This window comes from Callorhinchus milii, unplaced genomic scaffold, assembly GCF_018977255.1.
Source record: "Callorhinchus milii isolate IMCB2004 unplaced genomic scaffold, IMCB_Cmil_1.0 Scaffold20, whole genome shotgun sequence".
Taxonomy (NCBI): domain Eukaryota; kingdom Metazoa; phylum Chordata; class Chondrichthyes; order Chimaeriformes; family Callorhinchidae; genus Callorhinchus; species Callorhinchus milii.
In genome coordinates this window covers 11,484,570-11,496,817 of record NW_024704761.1, presented here as the reverse complement: position 1 = coordinate 11,496,817, position 12,248 = coordinate 11,484,570, and the positions used below count along the sequence as shown (strand labels likewise).

At 34.4% G+C, this 12,248-nt stretch overlaps 1 protein-coding gene across 1 annotated transcript; it reads left to right on the top strand.

Annotated features, from left to right (window-relative positions):
- Positions 1-5: 5 nt before the first annotated feature.
- On the top strand, positions 6-11,284 carry LOC103175411 (sodium-coupled monocarboxylate transporter 1). Its single transcript, XM_007888439.1, has 17 exons — positions 6-139; positions 256-317; positions 1,662-1,801; positions 2,351-2,416; positions 3,117-3,168; positions 3,782-3,849; positions 4,452-4,606; positions 5,284-5,424; positions 5,786-5,915; positions 6,304-6,392; positions 7,087-7,208; positions 7,449-7,519; positions 7,794-7,880; positions 8,247-8,452; positions 9,293-9,405; positions 10,072-10,166; positions 10,675-11,284. Exons 1-17 carry the CDS (start codon positions 45-47, stop codon positions 10,786-10,788), a joined length of 1,806 nt encoding a protein of 601 aa, XP_007886630.1. The 5' UTR covers positions 6-44; the 3' UTR covers positions 10,789-11,284.
- Positions 11,285-12,248: the final 964 nt, after the last annotated feature.

Genomic DNA, 12,248 nt, shown 5'->3' with positions numbered 1-12,248 from the left:
TGAATGGTGTTTTTCAAGTCTGGGATTATGTGGTTTTTGCCTGTATGCTGGGTATGTCTGCCGCAATTGGGATTTTTCATGCTTTCAGACGTAATGGAACTGCACAAGGAACAACTGAAGATTTTTTGGTTGGAAATCGGTAAGCAAAACAGCAAACAAACTTTGGACCAACCATTAGAAATTTATATTAACAAACACTATTCAAATTCACCTAACTGCAAAGCTAATTATTTTTATTATTATGTTTTGCTACAGACAGATCTCTGCATACCCAATTGCTTTTTCTTTAGCCTCTAGTTTCTTGTCTGCTATTACAGGTATGTTTGCTTATTTCTCTGCAAAAGTAGGAATAATATACAAATATACGTGCATGCTTACTTATGTTTTGAATTGGATGTCAACAACAAATGGAAATTGAGTGCAGAATACATTATTCTTCCATTTTAACTAAAACTAATGGGTCAAGAGAACGTAGATTTAGATTTAAGGCTAGCATAACATAATATACTATAGTATAAAAGGAACTGGTTTTGATTTTTCTTTAGTATTTAAATGAAAGGATAGTTAAAGGATAATGAAAGGATAGTTCTGGACTACCTAATAGATAAAAATAATAATTCTTGCATTTGATATAGTGCCTTATTACCTCTTCAAGATGTCACAAAGCGCTTCACTGAATATATTGTGAAGTGAATTGACTGTTTTGTGGGCAAAACATGACAGCCAATTGTGCACAGCAGTGTCCCAAAATAGTTGTGGATTGAATGACCAAATTATTATTTATTTTTATTGATCGTAAATAAATCAGAAATAAGAAAGAAATAAGATATTACGAGGAGAATAGCATTTTATCATTTGAAAGACAGAGGTGCTGATAAATAACGAGAATTTTGCTAAAACAAAGGTAGAAAAATGAAGCTTTTTTTTTGTGGAGCTTTTAAATGTATGTTATGGGAACACATCACGTGTCATTTTAATTACAGTTATAAAATGACTTTATTATAGTTTATAACTCGTGTATGCATGTTTTAAAACATGTATGAGTCCATAGGTTACTAAACTTCATTTCTCTAAATAGGAAATTCTGCTTTGATTATTGGGTAGTGGATAAAGTGGGAAAATTAGAGGTCTTCCATTAAAACTGTTATATGGTTATTATGGAGCAACATCTATCTAGGGATGACAAGATTAACCAATTTGATCTCATCCTTCCAAAATACCCACTCACCATCTTCCAATCGTAGCATTGAGCAGTTTTTCTTAAATAAGTCCAGTACTCTGGCCTCAACTATCCTTCCTGGTAACCCTGTCCAGTTGTACATTACCTTCTGGGTAAAATTAATAATTCCTGTTGTCTGTCCTGAATTTTCCCCTTGGTATCCTAAACCTTGCTCTCTTGGTGTATCGAAAAGTATTGTGGGTTCACTTTACAATCTCGTTTAACATCTTTGTTCCTCTGAGACAATCCCATGAAAATTGAACGTACTGTAAAAATCTGGCGTGTGATGTTGAATGTATCTAATTGTTAAACATTGTGTTTTTTTAAATTTATAGCAAAAATGACAATAGATTTATCCAAACAAAAGGAAGTTATACACAAAAGAAGCTGGAAAAAGAAATTGTGTTGCTTTGGATTAATTTTTTTCTAATTATTGTTGCAGTAATTGGAAATCCTGCTGAGGTGTACACATATGGCATAATGTTTCTGATGTTCGCTTTCTCCTGGTTATTTACAATGATTGTCACTTGCTTGATCTACATTCCACTCTTCTACAGACTAAACATAATTAGCACTTACGAGGTAAAACATTTATTAATTTTCTCTTCCCCTTTTAAATTTCCCTGTTTTACTATTACTGTCATCTGCTTTATTTGGGATGAGGCAAGGTGGATCACGGATGTCTTCATGATTTTGGTATCAGTTATCCTTCGTGCTTGTTGCAATGCAGTATCATCCCTCGGATACTATAATTTTTCACATTAAACTCTACTGCAATAAAAAACATATGAATATGGCTAACGTTACTCCAACATTCAGTATGATAGACATTTCAAATGGTTCTTTGTCCCAGTATAACTTTGCATTGCGTTCATATGATTCTCTTCCTCATTGTGGAAACTGAATATTGCAAAACGCTGAATGGTGTTTTGTAACTATAAACTGTCTTCAAAGAGATGTTTGAGTTTGACCAAGATTGATTCATCTTCCCATTTTCTTTTTAAACCTACAAATGTAACATAGTGCTTATTTTTGTTCTTCGATTATATGCAGATGCTTCTGTACCATGGAATGATTTTTCCAAGGCTGTGTAAAAAATATAAATTGTTGTTTGACCATGTTTTTCTTTAGTATCTCCACAAACGATTTGGACCATTCGTGAGATATCAAGCTGTTTGTTGTTTTTTGGTATATATGGTAAGTTCACTGATAGTTTGAAAAAATATACATCATGTTACTTGTGCTTGTGAGGGTCATTCATTTTATACTAAAATATACGAGAATCAGTGCAAGCTCATATGGATTTTAGAAACATGACACTGTGTTTGATGGGGTTTCCATCTATCTGCTTTCTTAAAATATCTCTAAATAAATTCTCTCCAGAATGCAAATAACACCAACATTCTTCACTTGTGGTAGGGGCAGAAATTGGATAACTTGAGACAGATGGGAGGCTGTCAATCAGGCTTCATGTAAACTTCATGTTCATCGACACTAATACAGCTTCTGTGATCACAAACGTTTGGAATACATCAAAAAGATGAATTTCAGTTTGATTTAATTTGGAAATTCTTGGTGTTGGCATTGGACGAAATAAATCTTTTATTCCCAGCAACAGTGAACACATTGTTGAGAAAAAAAGGTTGAAGCTGATGCAAAGCAATACCTGATCTCATTACTTTAGCTCCCAGTTGCATCAAGGTGATGGGAATGAAATGGAACTATAAAAGCTGGTACTATATAAAAAAATAACTAAAGCGATTGACCAATGGGTTCTTGTCATGTTTTTAAATGTACTAGAAAACTATTTACATCAATTGGATGAATTATTCCGAGCATTGAAATGACAGTGTTGTTTTGTCTGTCATATTTAATGTAATTTTGTGTTACTTTCTAGTTCCTATATCTTGGAATTGTGACCTATGCGCCTTCATTAGCACTGAGTCAAGGCAAGTTAGAAGTTTTCTCATGAACGTTTATTTAAGTATGATTGGTTGTTGCTGCTACACATTCATTTTCTGTTTCATAAATCTATGCATTGTATAAAACTATCAGAAAATTAAAAAATACCAAACTTCAATCACACCTGAAGTAGGTGCAATTCACTTGTCGTCTCTTTGGAATCAGGATTAATAATTCCTTCAACAAAAAGATAATAAATTTGTCACCTCACTCCACGACTGTTTGTGGGACGCTGCTGTGCACAATTGGCTGCTGCGTTTCTCCCACAAAATATACAATTCACTTTACAGTGTATTCTGTGAAACGCTTTGAGACATCTTGAAGATGTGATAAGGCACTATATCAATTGAAAGGATTATTATTATTATTATATACGCCAAAGAACTGGATTTGATGTGATTGCAGTCATTTTTAACTTTTAGACTGCTGCCAAATTTTGCAAATCTTGTAATTTCATTAAGCCATACATTTGTGTACAGCGCAGGCAAAAGGACATGTATTATATTTAAATATTTTGGGACTCGGTGACCTTCAGCTTGATAATGTGAACTTAAAACCAAATACTTCCTGACACTATTTTTTAATAATTTTCTTTTACAGTTACTGGGATGAACTTGTGGATTTCGATTGTAATGACTGCACTTGTATGTACATTCTATACAACATTGGTAAGAAAATGAACTTATTGATGTCCATTGGAGATTTTAATAAGAATGCAAGACTATGTGGATTTGGGGAAAATGCAGGCTTTGGTTTTGATTATCCCATCTTCATAAAATATCCTCTCCCTCCAGAAATACATCATTATCTTTTTGTTTCAAGATGTCACCTCGTAGCTAATTCCCAGAGTCTGTTATTCCAAGTGTAAAACGTTACATTTTATGTTCAAAATAATTTTTGATTTGGATAGTTCTTTTCACAGAGCTGATACAGGCACGATGGGCCGAATGACCTTCTTCTGTGCTGTATAATCCTATGATTCTTCCTGACTTTCCTTCTTACTCTTAATTCCCTAATTGTTAATTTGCATTATTTGAATCATTTGAGATAAATAGACAAAGTTCTTCCATTGCCAGCACAGTTCCTCCTGTTGTCAAACATACTCACCTCCCTATATATATATGTTCGTACTATGTTCATCGTCTCAATGTGAATCAGTAATGAAGCATCTAATACCAGATATGATTAAATTTGCTAATTTGAACCTAGAGTGTACTGTTGGGTCACTTTTGTATCATTTGATGTGGATTAACTTTATCTTTTCCCTCAGGGTGGTATTAAAGCTGTTGTGTGGACAGATGTCTTCCAAGTATGTGTGATGTTTTCTGGCCTCCTTGCTGTGCTGATTCAAGGATCAATTCACTTTGGAGGATTTAGGAAGATCTGGAGTATTGCTGAGGATGGTGGACGACTTAATTTTTTAGAGTGAGTAGTCTCTGTTTGTTCTTAGAAAATATATAGTCAGAATGAAGTTATTTAATGGCAGATAATTATTCCTGAACACCTACATTGTACATATAGACTAGCCTTTACTACAACTTAAAAAGCCCACTTATTAGTTGTTTCCAAATTTCAATTGTAACAGGATATCACTGGTCTATCCTTTTATCCATCTCATACATTGGAAGTAGAATTAAGATTTACAATCAGATGGAACAAGGTTATTTTAAAATACCTGGGATACACTGAACTCCATGGTATTGCCTTCAGTCATCCTCCCACTTCCGCCCCCTCCTTGCCCTACACCCCTCTTGATTCCAACCCCAGCTCAGGTGCAAACTTCAGGACCAGAAGCTTGGGATTTCTTCCTGACATGAAAGGCGCTATTACAATTTGTTGTTGTTGTTGTAGTGCAAAATAGTCAAGAAACAGGCCTAGACAAATCTCAGAAATAATTTCCAATATATACATTTACATATCTTTGCAGCACCTACTGTTCTCTTTTCTAGAGAATGGTGTCAAATACAGAGAGTTCAACACATTTCTTTTTACAAAGAACAGAAAAAGGATTGACCATTTTTTCCTACATATAGAAACCAAAGCCATTAAATATATAAAACAGTTCTAGTTGGTCAAATAACCCAGGAAGATTTTCCTTTCAGCTTTGATCCTGATCCTAGAAGAAGACATACATTTTGGACCATAATGGTAGGAGGCACATTTGGATGGACAGCAACATATGGTTGTAACCAAGCACAAGTACAAAGATACCTGGCCTGCAAGAGTGAAATAGATGCAAAAAAGTAAGTTAACATGATACTTAAAAGTCAATTTGTGTTAAGAACCCACTAAACATTTATACAAACAGGTCAGTATAATCTTATTATGTATGTAAATTAATGTATAGCTAGAAATATACTACAGATTTACAATTTAACCAGGAATTTAGAAACTTGGAAGAAACAAGAGAGGACAGTTAGGAGGGGTGACAATCGAAGTACTGATAAAATAGAGAGACATGAAAAGTTATGATGGAACAGAAAGTCATTCCAACTTTAATATAGAAGCACCTAATAGGAACATGAGAGGCAGATCACATTGCAAGTCTCAGTCTAAATGAGTGATCCTATTCAACTGATTTACCAGTGGTTCTTTATTTAACAGAGCCGTAATGCTGAACTGGATTGGTATGATTATTATACTCTCTATAGCCTGTTTGTGTGGTTTAGTGTTGTATGCAGTTTATGAAACCTGTGATCCAATAAAAGCTGGGATGGTCAACAACTCCAATCAGGTAAGTAGAAGATACAAGTTTTACAAATCTCTGTTTCTAAAATCTTGATTTGTAAAATGTCAGCTGTGTTTATATACAAAAACCTAGTCATTATTATTGAGTAAAATGATTTGAGATATTTCAATGTGATAAAGTGCTACAAAATGCAATTTATTTCATTCTATCCATTGGGCTCTCTGGTGCTCTCATACTCTTGTGTCACGTTTTATGATCGGAATCTAGATGATCAACTGACTAAAACCTTTTTTGATGCTACATTAAAAATCAACAAACTGGCTTGTGGGAGGGGGAGGAGACAGTGGGACTTGCTAAACTTGAACATCACTGACAATAAATTGGTGATACACATATCAGTTTATATTTAATATTTTTATAAATCTTTCCACAGTTGATGCCACTATTGGTTATGGAGATCTTAGGTCACATGCCTGGAGTTCCTGGACTCTTTGTGGCCAGTGCATATGGTGGCACACTGAGGTACATACACAAATACACCATTGTAGATGTGATGAAATGGTATCTAATGGGAGTTTGTGATGAAATGATAATGCTGAATAATCTAAAGAAATAGGAAGAAGAAACGCAAGAATAGTGCTATAGTGATGGAGCATTAAATAATTCACATTGCACTACCAATATGGCATAGTTGTCGATTGAGACGTTATTTTCATCATATACCTTGCCACTATTCTCTTTGCGATTTCATCTCTTCGTGATTTTATAGATTTCATTATTCTGTTTTGGAGTTTGTACTTAAAAACTGTTTGCTTAATTTTCACAAACCATAATATTACATTAAAATATATATATATAATATATTGAAATATATGCAACAATATGTAATATTTAAGTATTTAACAATCAGCTTCTTAGATTTTACCTTTATATTAATGCTTTTCTTGAAGCCTGAAGATATTTATATTTATATAGTGTGAAGGGTGCTATAGAAATGCAAGTTTTTTTTTCCAATGGCATATCTTAAACCCCAACTATGTCTTCCTGGAAGCAGAGACAGTAGCTAAGAATTATCTTGGGCAATGTAAGTAGTGAATGAGATCCGTAAAGATATTTAAGTTTAGGTAAAGGTCTAAATTGTGTATGAAGTCATGTGAAAATATGTAAGCATTTTAATACAGACAAGTCTATTAAAAGAACTTTATTTGTCCCACAGCACGATCTCTTCTGGTATCAATGCAATGACTGCAGTAATGGTGGAAGATTTTATAAAACCAATTTGGAAGTCGTGGGATCACTTTTCTGCTAGAAAGCAGACCATGATTTCAAAATTCCTAGGTACCTTTGAATTATTCAACTCCAGTTGTCTTTGTCACAGTTTGGACAGTTGGGGATTACTTTACACTGACTGCTAAAATGACACCCGATTGCTATTGCATAACATTTTTTAATGTCAGCTTCAAGTTTTCATACACATGTAGATTTTAAAACTAAATTTTAAAACAAATGTAACTGTTTTTAAACATCCAACTTTAAAACGGTAGGGCCTACTAACTGTTGTTTTGTGATTATATATAGCTATGATGTTTGGATTTCTTACAATAGGCTTGGCTGGGGCAGCATCTCTCTTAAAAGGAAACATAATTCAGGTAAACACATATCATAGGCCCACAAAATCATCCACAAAATATATAATCAATTCACTTTACAGTATATTTCTGTGAAGCGCTTTGAGACGTCTCGAATACATTATAAGGCGGTATATCAAAAGCAAGGATTGTCATTATTTATCATATATTTTTCAAATATAATTTTATTTAATTCACTTTAATAAAGCAAATAGTTTGTGTTTAACTTACAAATGAATCCCACAGGTCAGATTTTGAATGTAAATGTGCTTGCTGTTTTTTTTGTTCTATCCAGGCAGCATTGAGTGTTGCAGGAGTGATTCAAGGCCCCATACTTGGTGTATTCACTTTAGCAGCTTTGTTTCCAAAGTCCAATGGCAAGGTAATACTATGTACAATTTCAATCTGATAGTAAAGTCGCTCGTTTTAAACGATTAGTCAATATTCATTATTCAAAATCTATATTGAAAAGAGGTGCTGACATTGTATTAACCTTCTTAGAGATGTTGATGACTATATTTAATATTTCCCATCTTTTTTCCTTACCAATGTTCTTCCCTCTCCTGAAGGCATTTTTTGATAATAATTCAACAAAAAAGCATTACAAAATGATGTTAGGCAAATGCATAAATAATGAATCACCAGAGTAATTTCTACAATATTAAGGATAACAACTCATTACTGAGAATCTAACTGTAATTTTCAATTATGTATTGTGTAAATCTTTTTTCAATTTAATTTCTTGCAGGGTGCTTTTACAGGTTTATCTGTAGGTTTAATTCTTGGTATGTGGATAGGGATTGGTGCTCAGATCTATCCACCTAGCGATGAATTTACAAAAGTACTTAAAACATCAATTGCAGGCTGCCTGGAACCAAATTCCACTATCTCAACTCCGGCAAATATAACAACCTGGACAGTCACCATGATAAACCATACATCACAGGAAGCAAGGTAAAGCATTAAAGTAATGCAAAATTAAATTGTTGCATCAATTGTTGCATCAAGCATGTTGTATTGCTGTTTATTTTTGCAGTAATTCTCACGTGGGAATCCTGCAAGGAACTAAAACAACTGGAAACGAAATAGAGTGGTAGCACTGAGAGCCACACTGAATTAATAATCCTTGCATTTGATATAGCGCTTTTCACGTTTTCTAGACATCTCAAAGCACTTCACAGATTATACTATGCCATATTGGTAGTGCAATGTGAATTATTTTATGCTCCAACACTATAGCATATTTTTAAAGAGAACTGATTGTTTATTTGTGGGTGAAACGTGGCAGCCAATTGCGCACAGCAGTAACCCACAAACAGTTGTGGATTGAAGTGACTAATTTATTATTGTTATATTTTTTCTTGAGGGATTATTATCAGGGGTGTGGATAAGGAAACTTGCCCAAGGTTTCGCACCACTGGGAATCAAACCCAGATCTCTCGCTTCCGAGGCGAGTGCTCTAACCACTGAACTACAGGATTGATTCACTTTTAGATTGTTGTAAGGCACATTCACTTTTGGATTGTTGTTAGTCTTCAGAGATTCAGTACAGTTTAGACACACTATAAGACAATATATCTCTGAAAGTTTTTAATAGTTCATTATTGCTCAGACTTGATTTCTGATTTATATATCTACTTTGGCCAAATATATATATCTTTTGATGCTCAAAGAAATAGATTTCTTTATTTTAATCAACGTCAACTTGAGATTATATCAATATTAGGCTTCCATAAACAATTTTGTGCTTAGTATTTTAGACTTACTGTTTATGTTTTCTCTTTTATATTTCAGGCCCAGCATAGCAGACAATTTCTATTCTTTATCCTACCTCTACTATAGTTCAGTTGGTTGTTGCAGCACATTGTTAGTAGGTTTAATAGTCAGTATGTTTACTTGTAAGACTGGTAAGTGAAACTAAAGTATGTATTATAGCACCTTACACACGAGAGACTTGGTTGTTACCATTATTTTGACCTCAGCCAGACAAACTTATTTTTTTCTGATTCTGTATATTCATGTGTTCCTTTCACAAGAGAATAGGTAATCTGATTTGAGGTTCTTTATAGGTATCTCAGTTAGTACACTCTGCTGCTGTTTGATGTGCTCCTATACTGTACCTATCTTCTGCACTTTGTTTGAATGGTTGGGCCTGAGTTGGTTAGATTGCAGCATTGGAATGTCTATCTTATGATACCAATTTAACCAACACAAAAAAGACCATTGTGATGGGATTGGGTGGCACACATACTTTAGTTATTTTAGTCTTTAGTTATTAATTATGTGCTGATTACAATACTGGTAATTAACACAACACAGATAGCTATTTCACTCTGTTTCTTTTTTCATTCTCTGTCACTAAACTAGTAAACTTAGGGTTAGGGTTAAGGTAACCCTAACCCTAACCCAAAGATAAAATATTGTTAAATTTCTGAAAATAATGTTATTGGTTGTACGTCATACTGTACCTAATAAGATGCTTTAACTCCCTCCCCCCCAACTCCTCTTAGCTCAGTGTTTATTTCCGTACCGTGCGAGGTTTTGTATTAACTCTCATCTCTTAAACCCAATAGGAGTGGAAGATGTGGATCCTACTCTAATAGCACCCATAAGGCATACTATTCACAATTTCTTCAGAAGGGAAAGAGTGCTGCCATTATTCAAAAAAGTAAGCTAATTTATTACGTGTGAATTCAAGTTAAATAAAAGGTTACTTTTTTTGGCAAAATCACTTAGAAAATCACGTGTTTTGATGGTTGTTGCAGGATCTCAGAATTTGTAGGGAGGATCTGTATTTAATTTCCAAATTTAGAAAATATTTTCTACTGTTATGTGCAGGCTGCATTCTGTATTTTGTGATATCACTGCACAGATGTTTATACTCTCCTCACTGATATCACTCACTAAATACTGCAGGCCATTGCTCTGAGTTACCATCTATAGCAACTGAGCAAGAAGGGTGGGAAGGAAGGAGGTCAAAATAGGTAAGTTTTAGAAGGCTTTAAAGGTGGTTAAACAGAGTGTGATGGAGGGGTAAGGAATGGAGTGGGTCCAATTGGAATGGAAACAATACTGTATTACCAAATAATAATTTGATTATCTTTACACTTGGATTATATGACATTGTTTACAATAAATTAAGTTTAATAATTATCTTTTTCTTTTTACTTATGTAGAATCAAAACACACTAAACCAATGTCCAGCAGATAATCCAGGTTTCAAGAAAAGCCTCGAAAGTTTTGAGAATACAACACAAGGATTAAATTATATAGAATCAACAGAGATGTAAAATGTGTTGTGTGTGAAAAATACATTTTTGATAAGATTGATGATGTATTGTTCAGATGAAGAAATGTTCAGAATGCAGTACATTTGGTCAACTCAGAGTATATGGAATACTTCTGTTACTCTATTAGTTTAATTGCTTCTTCCCTAAACCCTATTCAATTCTCTTTTGAATAAGCAGTTACTGATACACAATTTCCACTATCTCTCTCTGAGATATATCCACTATGGCCAAATTAGATGAATCTAAACTATTCAGTTTCCCCTTCTGAACCTAAATCAATGCTCCCTTTTTTGTAGAGCACATGGTAATGTGAAACATCCGATTTGCATTTAATTTGATTTTTTTTCATTAGTACTATATATGACTGCTGTATTGATTCAGATCCATATCTTTCTGAATGTCATCATTAAATGCAGAATTTGCTTTGAATATCTTTACTACTTGTTAAATATATTACCCTGTATGTAACCTAATGGAAAGCAGTATTAATGATGGACAATTAAAACATACACCGTATTTAATGAATCATGCAACGAGTAAGCTCTGAAATTCTTTAGAAATACATTTTTCACATTTCAACAAAATATAAATTAATAGTAAAGTACAGCACTCAGTACATTGCAAGGATTATTACTATTATTACTTTCTCAATACAAAGAAACAGCTGTATACCTCCTCACTTCCCAATCCACCACCCGGCGCCTCCGCTCGATTGACACTGTCCTCCTACTTGTCCCTCGCACCCTCCGCCCCACCATTGGCGGTCGCGCTTTCAGCCACAATGCCCTGAAACTCTGGAACACTCTTCCTCAATTCCTCCATCTTGACCCCTCTCTCCCCCTTTTCAAGTCCTGCTTGAAAACCTTCCTCTTTGGCCTTACTTATGGCCACCTCCCTCCCTCAGCTCTGCTCGGAGTCAGGCTCCACCATTGTTAAGCACTCTGAGATGCTACTCTGTTTGGAGGGCCCGATGTACGTGCAAGCTGTTGTTGTAGATAATGCATATAAATTATATTGCTGCAAAATTTGTATCAAGAGAAGGGCTACAACAAATCGCAGTCCTATGAAACATTTCAATGCTTGAATTGAAAATATCTGGATGGATTGTGATCTGTTATGCACTCTTCATAACTAAAAATAGTAATATTTTCATTACATCTTTGTAATGGATTTTTCCAAAGCCCCCAATTTATATTGATAGGATACAGTATATTTTGTGGGCAAAATACGATAGCCAATTGTGCACCACAGTGTTCAACAGTCGTGGATTGAATGACCAATTTATTATTATTATCATTTTGTTAAAGAATTATTACCCCAGGAAAAGCGATCCACCAATTAACTAAGAACTGGTTCCTACTTACTGCTAGGTAAACAGAGGCATGTGGAGTAAGGAAACTTGCCCAACATTTTACCCTGGGGGGAATTGAACCCAGGTCTCTCGCTCGCGAGTGCACTAA